This window comes from Phocoena phocoena, chromosome 8 (assembly GCF_963924675.1).
Source record: "Phocoena phocoena chromosome 8, mPhoPho1.1, whole genome shotgun sequence".
NCBI classification, from domain to species: domain Eukaryota; kingdom Metazoa; phylum Chordata; class Mammalia; order Artiodactyla; family Phocoenidae; genus Phocoena; species Phocoena phocoena.
This window is the reverse complement of record NC_089226.1, coordinates 58,351,301-58,372,634: the sequence shown is the minus strand read 5'-3', so window position 1 is coordinate 58,372,634 and position 21,334 is coordinate 58,351,301. Positions and strand designations below refer to the sequence as shown.

The 21,334-nt window shown below is 44.1% G+C and overlaps 1 protein-coding gene across 1 annotated transcript in view; it reads right to left on the bottom strand.

Moving 5' to 3' along the window:
* Positions 1 to 21,334, bottom strand: part of C2CD3 (C2 domain containing 3 centriole elongation regulator) — a 127,690-nt gene that overhangs the window by 6,594 nt on the left and 99,762 nt on the right. The window contains exons 29-32 of the mRNA XM_065881898.1: positions 19,600 to 19,761; positions 15,933 to 16,153; positions 13,072 to 13,990; positions 8,513 to 8,624 (exon numbers count right to left, since the gene is read on the bottom strand). Coding sequence (XP_065737970.1) covers positions 8,513 to 8,624; positions 13,072 to 13,990; positions 15,933 to 16,153; positions 19,600 to 19,761 — 1,414 coding nt within the window. The remainder of the gene's footprint in view (positions 1 to 8,512; positions 8,625 to 13,071; positions 13,991 to 15,932; positions 16,154 to 19,599; positions 19,762 to 21,334) is intronic.

Genomic DNA, 21,334 nt, shown 5'->3' with positions numbered 1-21,334 from the left:
AGAGGTTTCTTTTCTCCAAATCCACAGCCTTCAAAGCCTTTCCTTCATCTTTGCTGAATTCTACTCATGCCACCCTACATGGCTCTGTCTTCCTTTCCCTGTACGCATTCTCTTTGTTTTGTTTTACTTACGTACTAATATAGGCTAATGTCATTTGAGAAAGTTAGTGAGTGGTTTGGTGGCCAGTGCCTCTCAAGGAACTGTGACCTCCCTGAAGAGGGTCCATGGCACCACGTCTAGCACTTTAAGCACAAAGGGCGCTTGGTGGAGTTGGTGGAACTTACATTTAAAGCTTAGTCCCCTGGGGAGCTGTAAGCTTTGGCGGGGGAAGGGACCACAGCTCCTCTGTCTACTTCTGCACCTAGCTCAGGACTATTGGCTTTGTAATTTGCTGAAAGATGTAAATTTCAAGTTGGAGGCCCAAACTACTTTCCTACTCTCTGGCCTGCCTGTCCTCAGACCCACCTCGGGCTCTCCTAGTCATCGATGGTAAGTTACTGGAGGGTTCTGAGTGGAGAAGTCACATGATTTATTTGACGATTTACTTAACGTCTTAAAAACTTAACAGGAGGGCTTCCCTGGTGGCGCAGTGGTTGAGAGTCTGCCTGCCGATGCAGGGGATGCGGGTTCGTGCCCCGGTCCGGGAGGATCCCACATGTGGAGCGGCTGGGCCGCTGAGCCTGCGCGTCTGGAGCAACTTAACAGGAGACTGTATGGGGAATGGGGGCAAGGGTAGAAGCAGAAAGGCAAGTTAGGAGGCTCCTGCAACAATCTAGGCGAGAGATGATGACAGTTTAGACCAGGTAGTGGTGGGAGTGGTGAGCAGTGGATGGATCTGAATTTAGAGGTAGAGCTGCCAGAATTTCCTGGTGGATTGGAAATCAAGGCATCAGAGAGGATTCCAAGGGTTTTGGCAGGAACAACTAAACTAGAAGGATAGAATATCTATTAACTGAGATGGGGAAGACCAAGGAACAGAGCTGAGGAATAAAATCTGGAGTTGAGTTTGGATATATTGAGTAGGCAGCTGGACATGCGAGCCTAGAGTTAGAGGAGAGGTCTGGGCTAAGATAATCATTATGAGTCTTCGGCATATAGAGGGGATTTAAAGCCTTGAGATCATACAGGATCATCTAGAAAGTAAGTGTAAATAGAGAAGTCTAAAGACCACACCCTGGTCACCCCTATTAACAAGTAGGGGAAATGAAGGAGAACCAGCAAAGGTGGCTGAGCAGGAGCTGCCAACAAGGGAAGAAGAGAACCAAGAAGCACTGATGCCTTAGAAACAAGTGAAGAAAATGTTTACAGGAGAGAGATCAACTGTGTCTCATGCCGCTGAGAGATCAAAGAAACTGGGCACTCAGATTTAATAACTGGTTTAGGAATATGGAGGGTTTTTTTTTGGATTTTGACAACCTTGAAGAGTCCCTCCCTCCTCCGGTGGTAAAGTGGGGTAAGAGTCAGATTACAGTGGCCAATCACTGGCTTCAGTATGGAGACGCATGGTGGTGGGAAAGTGTGGTTGTGAGTAAGAGTAGTTAGAAACAGCTCTGGGGGAAACAACTGGGGCTAGATAATGAAATGGTGAGAAGTGAGTGGATTCAAAGATATTTAGGGGACAGAATTCACAGGCCTTGGTGATGGTGGGTTGTGGGGGATAAAGGTGTAGGAGGAGGGGAAGACGACACACATGCTCTGGCAGGGGTAACTACATGACCGTGGTCGTGTTTACTGAGATAAGGAATGCCGGCGGTAGAGGGGGTGTGCAAAGGAAGACGACAAGCTCAAGGTCTGGATGTGCTGAATTGTTTGTAACATCAAGTAAAGACTTCTAGGATGTAGGTGGATCCATGTGTGTCTGTAGCATGGCAGAGAAGTCTGGACTGAAGATAAGGATTTGAGAGTCATCGAACTGTAATAATAACTGAAATAATTGAAGTGGTTGAAATTTCCCCAAAGAAACATCTACAAGAGCAGAAGACATAAGTCTGGGGAAAACAACATGTACCTTAGTGCTATCTCATCCTCGACCTCCCCTTTTAGAGAAGTTGATAAAACTAGTTTGCCCCTGGCAGCTAAGCAAACAGAATCAGAAGTAACTATACATAAAACCAGGGAACTGTCCCATTGAAGAGTTACTTTATCACAAAGAGGAAAGAGAAAGCAGAGGCAGCAGAACCTGACTGATTCATAAGGAATTTCAAAGGTGCCACTGGATGGCTGTTCGATGGTCCTGCTAGACCCGCCATCCTCCTCCCTCCTTTGCTTCTTGAAGAGGTGACAACCAGAAGATGAAACAGTCATGAGGAAGGGGGGCTGAGAGCTGGCCTCTATACCCTATCTGTGTGACACCTGGTGCTCTTCAGTGCGACCATGCTTTGAGGCCTGATCACCCCATCTGACAGATGACACAGACTCAGAAAAATCAGAAGACTTGACGAAGTTCACACAGAGAACTGTATCCACTATACTGTGGGGAAAAGGGGAAAACACCTGTTTCACAAATGCTAGAAATGGAGACTGTCTGGGAGGTTCCTGGGTTCAGGTGCATTTTTCAGTGTGGTTGAAGGATTAGGCCTTCCCTTAGATCTTGTGGTGGAGCCAGGTGAGCTAAGTATAGTTGTCCCAGGACACTGGGTGAGAAGAGTCAGCCTCTCAAAATGCTCCTCTTCAGCCTTCAGAGCCTTAGGAAGAGGCAAAATAGATGGAATCCTCAAGTTGGGGGTACAGGACAAGGCTCCTGCCCTCCCCTGCCCACCTCTCACTTTGAGCTGTTGACTGTGACTGAAACATAACCACAAATAGAAGAAAGAAGAGAAAATAGGGACTTCCCTGGCAGTCCAGTGGTTAGGACTCTGTGCTTCCACTGCCAGGGGTGTGGGTTCGATCCCTGGTCGGGCAACTAGGATATCGAATGCCAAATGGCATGGCCAAAATAAATAAATGGACATAAGAGAAAATAGAAGCTTCCATCAAATGGGAAACTCTATCACCAAATCTAATCCTATCTGCTTTAGCACCCATCTTCTCTGTCTGCCTGTATGCTTGTATGCTATAGGGTAAGTTTTCTTTCTCTTCTCAACAGGCTAATATCTCCACATGTGCTCTGGATCCAGGGACTAGTCTTTCTATTCTCTCCCTCTCCTGCATCTTCCCCTTCTTCTTTTCTCACTGCACTGCTGCACAGAAAAAGCTGAAGCCTTTCGCAAATAAAAAAAAAACAAAACAAAAAACCAAAAAAACTTACCTTATCTCAGATGCTACCCCACCCGCTATCCTATACTTCTGATCCATATTCACAGCCAAATCTATGGAAGGACTTGGTGTCTCCATTTTGTCACCGTTCAATCATTCTTACAATTTAAATTACATACGATTTTGTGATTTCATGGTGTAATATACCAAAGAATACTAACATATTAAAATTATGAAGCATGATAAAAATAAACATCAATAAACCCACAACCCAACCTAAGAACTAAAGCATTGTTAATACTGTTGAATAGACCTATGTGCTCTTCCTCCCCCATCCTATTCCCAGCCTCTGCAACTGTGAACATCGTAGTCAAACTGTTGAAAACCAAAGAAAATAATCTTAAAAGTAGCCAAAGAACAAAGGTCACATAACATTCCAGGCAACAACAATAAGGATGATAGCTGCTTCTCATCAGAAACAATGGAGGTCAGTAGAATGTGGAGTGATAGTTCTAAAATGCTAAAACAGGTAATACCCTGGCCGTCCAGTAGTTAGGATGTGGAGCTTTCACTGCTGAGGGCCAGGGTTCAATCCCTGGTCGGGGAACTAAGATCCCACAAGCTGCATGGCGTGCCCAAAATTTAAAATGAATGAATGAATGAATGAATGAATAAATAAAATGCTAAAACAAACACAATTCAAGTTAGAATTCTATATCCAGTGAAAAAGTATCTTTGAAAAATGAAGGCAAAATACATTTCAGCCAATTGAAGCTGAGAGCATCAGCTCCCAGTAGGTCTGCACTACATGAAATTCTAAAGGAAGTTCTTCATGCTGAAGGGAAATGGTAATAAACTGAGACCAGGGTGTGAAGAAGGAATGAAGCCAAGAGCATAAGTTGCAGAAAACGTGCTGCTACAAACACATCAAGTAGTGAGAAAGGCTCATCACCAGTGAGGACGACAAACACCCTGATGTTTCCTGGATCGTGGGACTTTCAATGCTGAAAATGAGACAGCTCGGGTGAACTGTGATGACTGGCTACCCTAACTAGGACCCCGAATAAGGTCCTGAGGAGGGAGCTGTTCCTGAGAGCAGCAGACAAACAATGGAGTTTTGCTGTGGGCAAGAAAGAGAAAAGGATACAAAGTGTATGAGACTTTATCTTCTCAAAACTAGACTTGCCCTTTAACTGAAGTAAACATTATTACATCCCTCTCCCACCCTTTGTGTCTTATGTTTAATAGATCAAAGATAATAAGTCCCCCCAGGAGCTGGCACATCATGAAGGCAGAAACACAAAAGCAGGAACAGCACAAAAGCAGGAACAGCAGTTCCATTTGGCAGTTGAGAGCTGACAGCTCAGACACAGTGACTCACAGACCTCCCTTCCTACAAGGCACATCTCACTCACATTTCACCCACTTGGCTGGGAGGGGAAGAGGGAAAGGAAACTAACAGTGTCTGTATTTTTCCTCTAGGGTAATTCTTGTCATCCTCTTATTAGGTAAGAATTCTATTAGCCTGATGTTACTTTAAAAAAAACCAAGACTCAGAAAGGTCAAGTCACTTGCCCAAGATCACTTAGCCACGTCGCAGATTCAGTATTTCATATCATAGATGTCTTGTTCAAAAGCTTGTGCTTGGTGCTGGACACAGCCCTGCTACCCTAGCATAATTGCTGACGTGAATACATGGGGCATGCAAGGGAAGATGCAGAGTAGAAGGAGATGAACTGGTGACCTGAACCAGAGTAGAAATAAGGCCACGGAAATGCAGAGCTTCTGATGGGGACTGGCACCTCTCCTCCTCTAGGACAGGAATACAAATTTGATAAAAACTGAGATGTGTGGGAATTTACACTTATCAATGTGCCAAAGAAATGAGGTGTCCTCAAAATGATGCTGGGGAAGCTGGGGGAGAAGTGGGGAAGGAAACCAGTAAAAGAACTAGACATCTTATGGTTTCTCTTTAGGACTATACCCCTAGGCTCCCAGGATACTTCTGGACTGACCCCATCTGTCATCAAAGTAGGCCCTGGAAGAGCATTAAAAAATGTTTAAACGTTAACTGCAAAATGAAACCTATATAAAGAAGGCAAATTAGCTAGAAAAATATACCGTAAGCCAAGTGTCATGATTTTAAAGTGGTGCAACGGAAAGCACAGAGTTTGGAGTCATACTGGTTGGGAGACCCTGGGTAGGTGACAACCTACTTAACCTTTATGTGTCTCAGTTTCTACAGAATAGAAACTATAATACCTTGTAAGTCTGTATGGGAAGTTCTGTATGGGAACCTCAGTTTTCTCATCTATTAAATGGGGATAACAATAGTACCCCTCTTATTGGGTTCTTGGGAGAATTAAATCAGTTTACACATGTAAAATGCTTAGAATAATGTCTAGTGCACGGTAAGCATTACATAGGGGTTGGCTATTATAATTAACAAATAAGCTAATACATTTTGCTCATAGCATGTATTATTCTCTGAAATTGTTTTTTTCAAAGCTCCACAATCCACCTCCTAGAGTAATGAAAATAAAAACAAAAATAAACAAATGGGACCTAATTAAACTTAAAAGCTTTTGCACAGCAAAGGAAACCATAAACAAAACGAAAAGACAACCCACAAAATGGGAGAAAATATTTGCAAATGAAGTGACCGACAAGGGATTAATATCCAAAATATACAAACAGCTCATGCAGCTCAACATCAAAAAAACCAAACAACCCAATCAAAAAATGGGCAGAAGATCTAAATAGACATTTCTCCAAAGAACACATACAGATGGCCAAAAAGCACATGAAAAGATGCTCAACATGGCCAATTATTAGAGAAATGCAAATCAAAGCCACAATGAGATATCAACCTTACAGCGGTCAGGATGGCCATCATCAAAAAGACTACAAACAACAAATGCTGGCGAGGGTGTAGAGAAAAGGGAACACTCCTACACTGTTGGTGGGAATGTATGTTGGTGGGAATGTATGTTGGTGGGAATGTAAATTGGTATAACCACTATGGAGAACAGTATGGAGGCTCCTTAAAAAACTAAAAATAGAACTACCATATGATCCAGTAATCCCACTCCTGGATATATATATGTGTGTGTGTGTGTGTGTGTGTGTGTGTGTGTGTGTGTGTGTGTGTGTGTGTGTGTGTGTGTGTGTAAGTAGTGCTGCAATGAACATTGGGTTGCATGTATCCTTTCGGATTATGGTTTTCTCTGGAGATATATATCAATATATAGTGCAACTGTAACTAGTGCTGCAATATATATATATATATTGCAGCACTACTTACAGTAGCCAAGACATGGAAGCAACCTAAACGTCTATCAACAGAAGAATGGATAAAGAAGATGTGGTACATATATACAATGGAATATTACTCAGCCATAAAAAAGAGTGAAATAATGCCATTTACAGCAACATGGATGGACCTAGAGATTATCATACTAAGTGAAGTAACTCAGACAAAGACAAATATCATATGATTTCACTTACATGTGGAATCTAAAAAAACCAATACAAATGAAGTTATTTATAAAACAGAATTAGATTCACAGACTTCAAAAACAAATTTATGGTTCCCAAAGAGGAAAGGTGGCAGGTGGAGGGGTAAATTAGGAGTTTGGGATTAACATACACACACTACTATATATAAAATGGATAATCGGGACTTCCCTGGTGATCCAGTGGCTAAGACTCTGTGCTCCCAATGCAGGGGTCCCAGATTCAATCCCTGGTCAGGGAACTAGATCCCACGTGCCACAACTAAGAGTTCACATGCCACAACTAAAGATCTCACATGCCGCAACTAAAGATCCCACATGCCGCAACTAAAAGATCCTGCACGCAGCAACGAAGATCCTGTGTGCTGCAACTAAGACCAGGCACAGCCAAATAAATAAATAAATATTTTAAAAAACCCCAAAATGGATAATCAATAAGGATCTACTGTATAGCACAGGGAACCCTACTCAATATTCTATAATAACCTATACGGGAAAAGAATCTGAAAAAATATGGATATGTGTATATGTATTGCTGAATCAGTTTGCTGTACACCTGAAACTAACATTTTAAATCAATAATACTTCAATATAAGATAAAAATTAAATAAAAAGAAAAAAGTCTTCATTGGACTGTTGGTGAGATGAGATGAGCCTAACCATCGCAACTGTACAACCAACAGAAATTTACTCCAAGATTTCATTTACTCTTATAAACTGCGTGCCCAAATAATAAAAAGGAGAATTAAAAATAAAATAAAAGCTCCATGAGGCAGGGGCTTTGTGTCTCCTCCTCAGTACAGCACAGTAGTTAGAAACACAGATTTTGAAACCAGACTGCTTGGGTTCTAATTCTGGTTCTACCACTTAACTACCTGTGTGAGGCAAGTTACTTAATCGCTTTGTGCCTCCGTTTTCTCATCTTAAAATAGGGATAAAAGTATGTACTTCATCAGGTTGCTGAATTAAAGGAGTTAACCTAAAGTGCTTCAAACAGTGCTGGGTACCTGGCAAGCACCACCATGATCATCGTTTTCAGCTTAAACACTGCCTCCTCAGGGAAAGCCTGTTCTTTCTCCGAGCATCTAGGACTCATCACAATTTGTAAATATTTTTTGTTTACTGTTTGTACTCCGTTAAGACAGGGAATCTGCCTTATTTACTACTGCATGCTCAGCACCTAGCACAATGCCTGATACAGCACAGGTACTCAGTAAATATATGCTGAATGATTAGAGAAGCAGATATGATTTCCGTGCCACCTGCGAGAAAGGTCCGGTGCTGTGTCAAGGCAGAAGAGAGCACAGCTAGGATTTGCACCAAGGTTCCAACCACCTAACTCAGCTGCATGACGAATAGTTATGAGGTATTCTGTAAACAACAAATAGGTCTAACACTCTGTTACTCTCTTCATCCAGACCTTACTCATCTGCCACAGTCTCCCGAGGTGGGATCTCCTGTTTGAAGCTTCCTCCATTCAAACCCATCTTTGCTTAGTTGGAGCTCCCACAGCACTCAGTATGTGTTTCTTAGCTGAGTCCTGTTTTTACACTTCTGTGCTATTTCTTCTACCTGTCATCTCAGCTGATGATGCCCTTGCTCTTAACACATTTGCTCTTCCTCACTTTTCCCGAGCTCCTCCCACTGCTGGGCCCACAGGATACGCTCAGCACAAGCTTGGAGAGTGACCACTGCTGCTGCCTTTCCAGGAGCATGGCCGGGGCCACTCTGCATTCTGTATGCTTTCATGAAAGAGATGATGACTCTATAGGAAACAGGAGGCCGGCCAGGTGTCCTCTTACCTGATCTGCTGTGGCTGGTGGTGGCAAAGCTGTAGAGAGAGAGAGCATCCGCAGGGAGGCCTCCAACTGCTGGGGAGGTAAAAAGAAGTTGGGCACCACAATGGGCTCTGGGCTATAAAGGTAGTTAAGGGACACAAATACCTAGAAATCTTCCCCAGACAAGCATCTCCTCTGACCTCTACCACCCCTTTGTTTCCCTCCAACTTATTCCTGCCCATGAATCCTTTGCTCAAGTGGTTCCCTCTGCCTGGAAGGCTCTGCAACTCCTACCAAATTGGTCTATACTTTATGGGTCACTTCAGATCCTGCCTCCTCCCGGAACCCTCCTCTAAATCTCAGCCGCAGTGACCCCTCCTTAGTCTAGTGCCCAGTCTGAAACACAGGCTAATGCTTTTTTTTTTGGCTACGTTGGGTTTTCGTTGCTGCGCATGGGCTTTCTCTAGTTGTGGAGAGCGGGGGCTACTCTTCATTGCGGTGAGTGGGCTTCTCATTGTGGTGGCTTCTCTGGCGTGGAGCACGGGCTCTAGGCACACGGGCTTCAGTAGCTGTGGTAGGCAGGCTCAGTAGTTGTGGCTCACGGGCTCTAGAGCGCAGGCTCAGTAGTTGTGGTGCACCAGCTTAGCTGCTCCGCAGCATGTGGGATCTTCCCGGACCAGGGCTCGAACCTGTGTCCCCTGCATTGGCAGGTGGATTCTTAACCACTGATTCTTAACCACAGGGAAGCCCGGCTAATGCTTATTTAGTCTGATATGACTCTCAATTTGTTTCCCCCAATATTCCCTAAGCTTCTCAAAGGCAGAGGCGGTGTATTTCCTTCAGTCACCTCACTACTTCCCTAGAGCCCCATGAGGCTGGCAGGTAGCAAGCACTGGGTGATACTTGCCGAGGGCCTACTGGCCAAAACCTGACAGGGTAGGGGTGGGAAGGTGGCTCCAGGGCAGCATCTTAGGCTGGAAGGTGCTGCCTGGCACTGAAGGAGGGCCTGTCCTCCTGGGTGTTCTGTGCTCACATCCAGAAACGAGGGCTCTGTATAAGTAGGCACAGCTGATCCACCACCTGGACATGAACCCTAGAAGTCGGGTGCTGTATCTTGCACTTCTCCATATCCTCTGGAGCTACCCAGTACTGTGTTGAGAACACAGTGTTCCACAAATTTGTTCAGTCAAAGCAATGATTCAGTTTAGGAGGGGCAGGAGGGGACTATTTTGATGGTCTATTTGTTTCTGTTCAATAAGCTAAGTATGGTTCTGATGCAAATTGGTCTATCACTGTTCTTCCATGCTAGACTTCGAACTCAAGGAGGGCAAAGATGAGCTCTCTTTCATACTATATTCCTGTCACCTAGCATAGTACCCGAGACACAATAAATATCTACTGAATGAATGAAATACATCATTTCCTGCTTTGGCTCAAGTCCCTGATTTTTCTACAGAGAGGTGGGGACAGAGTTGGAGATCCTGAAGGGAAAGAGCCCTTTGACCTCAGCCTTCCTCAGAGGCCCCAGTGAGGTAGGACCTATTTGCTGTCACGCTCTGACTGCTGAGGACTCAGCCTGACAGTCAGCTTGGCTGTGAGGTGCCCAGGGTGTGCTAAAACACCAAGCTCCCCTGCTCAGCCCAGCACCACCTGTCTTTCTAAGGGTCTTGCTCCAACAGTAACCCTGTCACTTATTAGATGGTACCTTCACAAAAGTTCACACTTTGTGCCTGTTCCTTCACCTGTAAGATGGATATAATAATTGTACCTTTTGTTTTGAGAATGACATTATATATACGAAGTGTTTAGAATGGTGCCTGACACATAGCATGTACTCAGTAAATGTCAGCCCTTCCTGTCTCCCCAGTTGAGGGGGAAAAGTCACCACTGGTTCCCTCACACCTACTGAAATCTGCTTTCCATCCCCACCTCTGCACTGTCCTCCTAATGCTAAAGCCAGCGAATACATGTCAGTCCACATTGTGCTGGACTTGTCTTAAGCATCAGGTTGCTGACCACCACTCCCCGAAACCCTGCCGCTCCCATCTCTCTCGCCGGCCCTCCTCCACCTCCGCCATGGGCGCGTCTGCTCCCCCTGCCCTCGTGCACTGGTGATCCTCAGGGCTCTGTCTTGTGTGGCTCTCCCTTTCCCTGTCTCCTTGCTGTTCTTGTCTGTTTCCAGAGATATCTACCTTTATAGCTGATCTCATCCTGAACTCCGGGCCTGCATTTCCTCCTGGATGTCTCACAGGCACATGTGCAAAATAGAAATCTGCCTCTTCACTCCAAACTGTCTGCCTTTATTTGCTATTTCCTACCTAGTAAATGACCTAACTTGTGACAGAAATCTCTCAGTCATACTTCTATTTTCCTCTTTCTCACCCTGCCCCTATCTAATCCTCTCAGATCCCTCCTCCTTTTCCTCATCATAAAACAGTCTATGCTTTAGGTCAGACTTTCTTCATCTTTCATTATTACTGCAAGTTTCCTACCTGGTCTCCTTGCTTCTGGTCCCCACTGACCTAATCCACCCTCTACAAGGCACTGGGAGAATTTTCTAATATGTAAATCTGACCAATCATATGCTTGCTTAACATTTACTGAACACTATTTACGCACCAGGCACTATGCTAGGTAGTTTACATTGTTAATTCAATTTTCACAACAACCCCACAAGAAAACTACTGTTATTACTTATTTATTTAAAGATAAGGAAACTGAAGTTTAATCTGCTAACAAGACAGAGTCCAAGTACCTTAGCCAGATATAAAAGGCCCCTTCAGATCCAGCCCAGCTTCACCCCTCATCATCCCTCTTATCTGGGGGCTCTAACCACAGTGACTTCTGCCCACAGGCTAGGCTCCTTCAAGTGGCTACGCCTCTGCGCACACAGTTCGCTGTGACTAGAATGTTCTTGTCCCTGCCTACAGAATGGCTATTCATCTTTGAGGTCCAGCTCTACTGTCTCTCTTTCTGGGGTACCTCCAAACAGAGTTTATGGCAGCTTCCACCTCTTGTTCCCTAGCATTTTGTCCATGCCTTAGAACAATAAAGGCTATTTATCACTGCCTATTTACTGTTACTGTCATTACCTGTCTCCTACCTCATAACGGGAACTTCTCGAGGTAAGGTCTGATTCAAATCTCTGCCGTCATTACACAGCACCGGGCCTGGCAATACTCACTTTTTGAAAGAATGAGCAGTCGGGAAGGCCCGAATTAAAGCAGTGCCCTTAGGACCTGGCACATGTGACTGCTCCTCCACTGACCATAAATTCTGAGCACAACTGAATTGACTGCAGAGGCAGAAACATCAGAAGCCAGGAAGAATGAGGCCAGGAAAGAACACCGAGGCACTCTGCTTTCAGTGCTCAGCCTCTAGCCATTTCACGCTTTAAGCCTCTCCTGAGCCCATACCCTCTACCCTCAGGTTTCTCTCTGCCTTGCATCAAAAATCACATCTGTGTGGTACGTACAAATGTTCCCACTCATTTGATTTTCTCAAGAATCCTGTGAAACTGATAGCTCATTTCAATCTATATTTACTGATTCTTTCTGTGTGTCATGTCTGGGGACATGGAGAAAGACAAGGTCCTTGACCTACTTGGGAATGTACAGTCTGGTGGGTAAGGGATTATTACCTCCATCTTATAGGTGAAGAAATCGAGGCTCAGAAAGGTTAAACTATACGCTTGATGTTACACAAGTAGTAAGAGCTGGGTCCGAAGTCAGGCCCCCTGATTTCTAGTGGAGAAAGGACTGCAAAGCACTACAAAGGCAGCCTGCTTCACCCACCAGCCCTGCAATAGCCCCTGCTTATTGTTGGGATATCAGGTGAGCTGATGTGATCAGCTGGTTAGGCTACAGATGTGAGGGCTACTGATGGTCCCAAGTGGTTTCCTTTCCCCATAACATGCCCATCTGCATTTCAAAGGAGGAAGAGGGGGAATGTCAGATGCCCCTCTCCCCATCAACACTACCATCCTGGGGGGGCTTGGGTAAGACCATTTCAACAGTGCCCACTTTCCCCTCCCCTTGGACCCATCACTTGCCTTTAAAAAAAGTTAATTAGGCAAGTCACTAAAACTCTGAGTCTCCATTTCATTACATGCAAAATAGAAATGATACCAACTTTAAAGACTTGTGTGGCCGAATGCAAAATGTACGTAAAGTGCCTGGCACATGGTAAATGCTCAATCCGTGGTAGGACTCTTCTTTCTCTATACCCTCCCCTGAAATTTCAACTGAGATTAATGGTCTCATTCCTTAGATGCAGAACTTTGCCTTCAGGCGTAAAATACCCAGAGATTAATCAGATAAATCAGGCTAGGATAGGCTAATGAATGTACTACCAACGTCTAAACCCAGTACAAAGCATTATACTTAAGAGGCCTGATGATAATGGTAGAATTGTAGCACCTGATCAGTACAGGTGAGTCTTCAGCAGGAAGGGGCTCCCCATGCCCCTGAGTGCATTCTATGAGGGGGGACGCTGCTCACGCTCATGCGGCTGGCCTAAGCACCGGCACCCAAAATGCCTAGAGATGGCTTAAGGGGCTACCTGGGGGAAACACCAAAGGATACAGAAGGATGCTCTGCTTCGTGGACACCTCTGACCCAGATGTCTGCTGCTTCTGCCTGATGTCAGGGCAGTTGATGGGTGGCTGCTTATGGTTTTCCCTTCTGCTCTGGGAGGCTGGGTGTAGAGGGAGCTTCTCAGAGCTATCAGCAGAGTCACTTAGCTCATCGGAGGCCACTTCCTTCTCAGCCTGGGCCTCTGGCTTGGGCTCCTGGTCCTGGCCTGCCTTTGGTGAGTGCCACCCAACACAGGTTTTGCTCTGTTGGGCTCCTGAGAGTGTCACATGGGAGCTGAGCTGAGGGCCTGCTGAGGCAGGCTCTCCAATCCTGGCCTTACATGCCATGCCCTCACAAGGAACAATACTTTGGCTAGGAGAGCCCTGCCTATGGAAGTGGGGGTTAACAGTCCTTTCCAGGCTGGACAGAAAGCTACTTCTGACCTTGAGCTCCTCTCTGGGGAAAGGCTCTGAAGGACAAGAGGGGCCTTCCCTCTGCCCCTCATCAGGCTGAGGGCTGATGATCTCACTTGCATCTGACATGAAACTGGACCAAGGGCTAGTTTTGTCTGTCACGGTGGTGACCTCATTGAGGGCCCTGGGCTCAATGATGTCTTCTTCATAGTCCTCATCACTGTAGGCCAGGCCTGCCCTGGTGTCCGCACTGCTCTGCATTCTTGTGGTGGGTACCATGTGCCCCAGGGCCTCGTGAAGCATTCCTCTTCCACCTGAAGTCTCTTCAAGAGTAGAGGGAGGTGGGGAGTTTCTGCCCTCATCTGGAGCTCTTGCCAATGGCAGGTCTGGAGTTGTGCTTCGTTCTTGCGTGGCTATGTCCTGAGCATCTGGGAGGGTGGTGACTTCTCTGCTTCTACTCTTCGCTTGGTGAGAACGCAAAGATCCTTGGGAGTTCTGGGTGATAGTCTGCAGATCTAAACAGTAACAGATATCACTCTTACTACAAGGTAGGGCCCCAGACCACTCAACTTTCCCACATTAGCTTCTAGTTTCAGATGTAGTCTTGCAATCAGACCTTTGAACAAACCTTAAAGATAATAGTTAATTTGCCCCCAAGAGTGAGTGAAACTATATTCAAGGCGGTACAATTTCTAGCATTTTATTCTAATATCAGAGGACCAAAATCTAATCCATTTATAGCTGTGGTTACGTCTGTGGAAACACTTTCAGAGACTATCTGCTCATGCTCAGGAATTCTTGGGAGCTGGGAGTCCTGGTAGGAATGTTCATGCTTCCATTTACTTCAGTAATTACCTATATTAAAAACCAAAATGAGAATCCACTTATTTACCTATTTGATGACAGCTATTAGAACTATTTTATTTGGAAAATAAAAGCAAAGAAATACCCATCACCCAAATGATAAGGCTGTGGAGATTTGTGAAGAAAATGGAGGCGGCATGGTGTGCTGGAAAGAGCACAGGCTTTGGAGCCAGTCAGGCTTGGGTTCAAATCTCTACTGTCACTTGTCAATTTTGTGGTTACGAGCAAACTATCCTGAGTCTGTTTATCTTTAAAATGTGATAAAACACCACCTTTTTCACAGCGTTATGGTGAAAAATATATGAGATAAATGGGCATACATTGTGTAGCACATATATAGGCATTCAGTAACTCCTTTCAAAATTCATCCTCTCCTTGTGAAAATCAGTTCTCCTTCTGTCATCCCCTTGCTTAGAACTCCCCTTTTTCTTCCAGGATAAAGATTAAACTACTAAGCTTGCCTTCAAGGCCCTTCGGCTTCAAGCCTTTGATTCTCCTCACTCTCCTCTTTTAATATGACCTTTAAAGGGATTCTCCTTATCCACTCCCACCTCCACCCCAAACAAGCCTCCCTCTGTTTTGCTCTTATGCTTTCTTTCTGGGGGGCAGCTTCTTTGGTTGACTATAGAATGCATGCTTGATGAAAGCACAGACAATGCCTGTCTTGTCCACCACTGTATCCTGCCAGAACTAGTGACACAATAATGCCTGGCACAGTTGGTGCTCAATAAACAGTAAGTGGAAGCCAAACACAGAGTACACTTCTGTGGTCCTGGCTACCAAAAGGTTAGGTATCTGGGAGAAGAGGGCAGGAAGGTTTGTGTCTAATATCAACCATGGTGGCTTGCTTTCCCTTTAAAGAGAAAAAACTGAACTTATTCATCCCTGTGTAGAATCTACACATTCTGCTTGAGAAAAATGATCCCAGGAATTCCCTGGCAGTCCAGTGGTTAGGACTCTGTGCTTTCACTGCTGAGGGCCCGGGTTCAATCCCTGGTCAGGGAGCTAAGATCGCGGTGTGGCCAAGAAAAAAAAAATCTCCCTGAATGATATCAATACAGTCAAAGTGAGAACCACCACTTAAGGGGGCTTTTCAAAGGGTAGACTATGGACCACCAACACCTAGAATCATCTGGGGTGCTTGCTAAAAATGCAGTCTTTTGGCCTCTGAGAATTAAAATCTGAAATATGTTTGTAGCTGAGTTTTTCTGAAAATAGAGTGGCAGGAGTTCACGAACTGCCACTGAAGAACTCATCTAATCCATTCCCCTCTTTTTCTGGTTGGGGAAACTGAAGCTCAAGAAGGCAAAGGGTATGCTCAGAGTCAAACAGTTAAGTCCGTGCCACAAACCCACCAAGGACTCGACTTGGGTCCCCTGCCTCTCAGTCCCATGTTCTTTCCATTGCACATGTCCCAGTGCCACGCTACTATGTCTCTCCTTTCAAAAAGAAGACAGTAAATAAGTAAGAAAGATGGTGAAAGCCGTTGGTCTCTATTAGCCATAAAGACTTGTCTAAAGGCACACATTCAAATGCTTTTTGAATAAGTACCCATGACCATAACTCCTCAACAAGAGCGGCCCTGAGCCATACCTGTGATTAAGGAGCTGACTTGCAACACCAGGTTATTGGATTTCTCCAGGATGCAATGGCTTTCGGGGTCTAGGCTGCTGGCTCCTGGCCGAAGATGGTCCCTCTGACTCTCTTGGCACTGCGAGATGGCAGTATGGGTCTGAGGACTGAGGGGAAATAAAGGCTTGGTGAGCTTCTGGCTAAAGTACTGCTGGATCTGATCTAGCTCACTCAGATTCCTCCTGCAAAAGAAGAAGGGGAGAAGAAAAAAGGGTCATTCACTGGGATTATGAGCATCTTTTATGTTCCCCTGACCTTCCATTGCTTGAGCTAGGACCTTAGCATCTCTCATTTGGTCTATTAACAGCAGGGCCCCTGTCTCTCCAATCCACCAATTCATCCTTCACCTCTCTGACTACAATCCCACTGCTGGGGACAACATTTTCCCCCTCTATCTGGCTAATGGGATTCCTCTTCTGATGTCCAGCAAGTATTCTACCTCCTTATAGGGAACCATTCTTATCATCATTCCAGTCCTCACTTCCCCTTACTCTGGGCTAGCACTGACCTCTGCTACCTTTTAACCATTCCTGATGGAATGGTTCAAGCAAGTGACCTTCAAGCAAGTGACCTCTTCCAGCAAGCCTTCCCTGACTCTAAGTTGGTTTAAGGGCCACTCCTCTGTGCTCTAGTCTTTCTGTACTCTTCAACCATATCATCTGTTTCACATCTATTTCCCCTGATGTGATGTGCACTCTGTGCTGATTCCTTTATACCTACTGCACCCAGCACAGTGCTTGGCACAAAATAAATGAATGCTGAATGGATAAATAGACATGAATAAATGAGCTTTAAAAAAATCTTCTATTCAAAAACCTTTAATTGGGGCACATTCATTCTTACTATTCCGAAGAGAAATCACACCAACTATTACCACCTTCACTTGCATAGGATTTTACGTTTTATGCTTTCAAACACATTACCTTGTTTAATTCTCATCCAACCAGATGAGATCAGTAATTACTGTTTTACAAATAAGGAATGTGAGGGTCAGAGAATTTAAGTGATTTGTCTAGGGTAAGTAGTAGCATGCAGCTACTCAGAAATTGGAACTCCAAGACTTATGCTTTTTCCATTATAGTAGATGGGCTCTGTCCCAACTGGGTTCATTTCTGCCTCACACCCCTGCAGGCCAGAACCAGAGTTCAAGCTGCTCCCTGCTCTGTCCCTGTCCTATTCACTTTTTAAGGTGCAGCTCGTATTTCTCCTTTTCGAAGTCCATTGCCCCAAGTCATTAGGCCACCTCTCCCTTAAACTTCTTCACTCTTGGCATCTAACCTTCTGCCTTAGATTTTCCCTTAGTTTTCTCATTATGTGTTAGTTTAGTTTCCCTAACTAGGCCATGCGTGTCTGGTAATAGAAGATAACATCTCAAACTTCTCTATTTCTCTAGTATACTCAGTGTGTCTGGCACAACTTGCACAATGCAGACACTAAGTAACTGTGAAGTAAACAGAAAGTCTTTCTATCCTTTTGTTAAGAACAGTCTGCATATCTTAGAGCCAAACGTAAATTAAATGAGAGGACAAAGCTGATCCTTATTCTATCACTAGAAGCCACAACTCTATCAAATCATAGTGGATTTACTTAGGTGTCTATATCTGGGTTTATGCCACATAGATAAATACCTGTAGCAGGAACGTGCAGACAAATGTCAACTTGGTGAAACTTTAGAAAATATGCAAACCCAGCTGGCCTTGTCAGAGGTTCTGGGTATAGAACCTATAAACACCTAGCTGCAAATTCCTCACTTGTGGGAAAAGTTTGGTAATACTTGCCCTGCAGGCCTCACAGGATTGCTGTGACTCAAATGAAACACTGCTTTAGGGCTCCATGAACCCAAGGAAGTAATGCAAAATTGACATTATCTTGTTTCATCTCTGTTTCGTAGAGAATTTGTCTACGACAGTTGTTCTCAAAACCTGGCTCTAGGACTGGCAGCATCAGCATCACCTGAGAAGTTGTCAGAAATGCAAATTCTCAGGCCCTATCCTAGACCTACTGAATCAAGAACTGTATGGGTGGGTCCCAGCAATAGCTGTTTTAATAAGCTCTTCATGTGATTCTGACACACACTAAATTTTGAGAACCACTCCTCCAGGGCAGTGGTTTTTAGCCTGATGGTTTTAGCTCCAAGGGGATATTTGGCAATGTATGGAGACATTTTTGGCTGTCACAGCTGGGAGAGGGGTGCTACTAATATTTAGTGGATAGAGACCAGGGATGCTGCTAAATATCCTATGATGCACAGGACAGGCCCCCACAGGCAAAACATCTGGCCCAAATGTCAACAGTGCTGAGGTTGAGAGAAACTGCTCTAGGGTGAAGGAGAGTTTCTTTCTCTCCTTCCTCAGTGGGTGCTAAAGTATGTCAATTGAATGGACCAATAAAATGCAGCCACACTGTTGATGGTTTTACTTAGCCTCCAATCTCCAGCATCTTCCTAGAATGAGAATCTGAACATATTACTTCCTTATAAGTTTGAGCAATTTCCCAGTCTACAGCATGACTGCTCAGTCCTTTCTAACCCATGTCCCACCAAAAAAGATTTTGCCAATCTTTCATCCTGAGCTTGTTTTATGAAATCAAATAATAGATTAGCTTTTTCAAAAAATAAAATCCTTTTTTATATTTGTTTCCTCCAACTTTACACATTCTCTTCCTCCCGACCCCATCACTTTCCATTTGAGAATCACTGTTGTAAAAGTGCAAACTCTTGGCCTGACATTCAAGGCCCTTCAAGAACTGACTCCCACACAGCTTGCCCTGCTCCCTACATCTTATGCTCAGCCTCACCCTAACTGCAGTGCTGGTATCTCCCCAAACTGGGCTTATTGTTTCATGCTCCTGGGCCTTAGCACATTATTTTTCTGCACAGAATACCCTTCATGTTTGTTGACTTGTTCCTTTAAAGACCAGTTCAAATGTGACTTCTTTATATCTTTCCATGTACCTTATCTTACTCATTCCTCCATGTACCCTTGGCCAGGAAACCTGGAACTCTTATCATACATGGTTATAATTATAATGGCAACATGGCTGTCTCCTCTGCTGGGAATGGCAGAGCCAGGATTGGAAATCAAGTCTATCTGACTCTGGAGCCAAGTCCTTTCCACTGCACCACACTTCTTACTAGGTAATCCAGGGGCTGATCCAAATGATCTCTAATGGTCCTTTCAATTCTCACAGTGCTTTTCTGGCTCAGATGATGACTAAACTAAGAAAGAGATAGGGAAGCATTAACAGGACAGATGCTGGTCTGGAAGAATCCAGTGGTTGTGAGGATAAAGACAGTGAGACAGCAGGCAGGATCAGGCTTCGTAAATTGTACAGCAGATGTGAGGGTGGTTATTATTAAGTTTGATGACTAATCTAAAGTTTCTATATTTATAGGTGGACTAGAAATATAGCCCCCTGAAGGACTGGAAGGCCCCAAACTGAGACAGATTCATCTGTGAGGAATCCTGTGAGGCTCCAGGTCCACTTCGAAGCTAACATACACGAAAGTCCTTGCTAAACATCCCGGAGCAGTGGTAGCTGATAGAAAGCAGTACTGCAGGTTGCCTTTGCCCCTTCACCTTGCGCTCCACTATGGTTCCCTGTGTCTTTACTCAGCAGAGAGCCTCACCTGAGAGAAGTCAGAATGGAAGTATGGGAGGACAAGGGTGATGTGGTCAGTTTGTCATCACTTGGCAAGATTGCCTCTCCCTGCTGCAGGGATTCATGGAATCGGCGGATGTTCTGCACATGCTCTTCATGGCGTGATGCCTTGCTTCTTGTGGTACTGCTTCTATCAGGAATAAATGGGGGCAAAATAAATTCCCAACCAATGAGAAAACAAACAATAAATTTGTGACAACAAACAAATCACCCTCCTGACATGGTACTGCAAATCCATCCCCACTACCACAGTTTTGGCTTCATCGACTCAATTGCTTGGATTATAATCATCTCCTGAAAATTCTGTCTTCAGTCTTACTCATTCCCCTTTTATAAATTCTCTACATTATAGCCTCAGTGATTTTTTAAAAACACAGAACTGAAATAACAATAACAACAACATTTATGGAGTCCTTATTATGTGCCAAGCACTGTTCTGAGCATTCAACATATACTAACCTATTCAATTACTATCATTCCTTTCTAGCTTTGGCTTCTCTTTTTTTATCTTTAGAACAAATTTCAAGTTCCTTGGCATGGTATTCAAGAACTTGATCCCAGCAATAATCATCTTCTTTTTGTTTTTTAATTAATTAATTTATTATTTATTTAAAAATTAATTTATTTTTGGCTTAGTTGGGTCTTAGTTGTGGCACGTGGGATCTTTCATTGTGGCACATGGGCTCTTCATTGCGGTGCACAGGCTTCTCCCTAGCTGTGGCACGTGTGGGCTCCAGAGTGCATGGGCTCTGTAGTTGTGGCACATGGGTTCTCTAGTTGTGGTGCGTGGACTCAATTGTCCCGCGGCATGTGGGATCTTAGTTCTCCAACCAGGGATCAAACCTGTGTCCCCTGCATTGCAAGGCAGATTCTTAAACGCTGGACCACCAGGAAAGTCCTTTCTTTTTAAATAACAGCTTCATTGAGATATAATTTACATACCAAAGAATTCACCTACTTAAAGTGTACAATTCAATGGATTTTAATATATTCAGAGCTGTGCAACCATCAGCACAATCAATTTTAGAATATTTTCATCACTCTAAAAAGAAATCCTACACCTAATAGCCATTACTCCATACTTCCTCCTCTCCCCTGACCCTCCACCCAAACCTCCCAGCCCTACGCAACTGCTAATCCACTTCCTGTCTCTATAGATCTGCCTAATCCAGATATTTTATATTAATGGAATCATACATATGTGATGTTTTGTGACTAGCTTCTTCCATTTAGCATATGTTTTCAAGCTTAATCTATGTGGTAGCATATATCAGTACTTCATTCCTTTTCACGGCTGAATAATTTTCCATTATATAGATATATCACATTTTGTTTATCTACTTATCAGTTGATAGACATTTGGGTTGTTTCTATTTTTTGGTTATTAGGAATAATGCTGCTACAAACAATCATGTACAAGTTTTTGTGTGGACATACGTTTTCATTTCTCTTGGGTATATACATAGGAGTGAAAGAACTGGATCATATGGTTACTCTATGTATAACCTTTTAAGGAACTGCCAGACTGTTTTCCAAAACAGCTGCACCATTCTACATTCCCACAAGCCATGTATGAGGATTCCAATTTTTCCATATCCTCCCCAACACTTGTGATATTTGTCTTTTTGATTACAGCCGTCCTAGTGGATGTGAAGTGGTATATCATTATAGTTTTCATTTATATTTCCCTGATAGCTAATGAC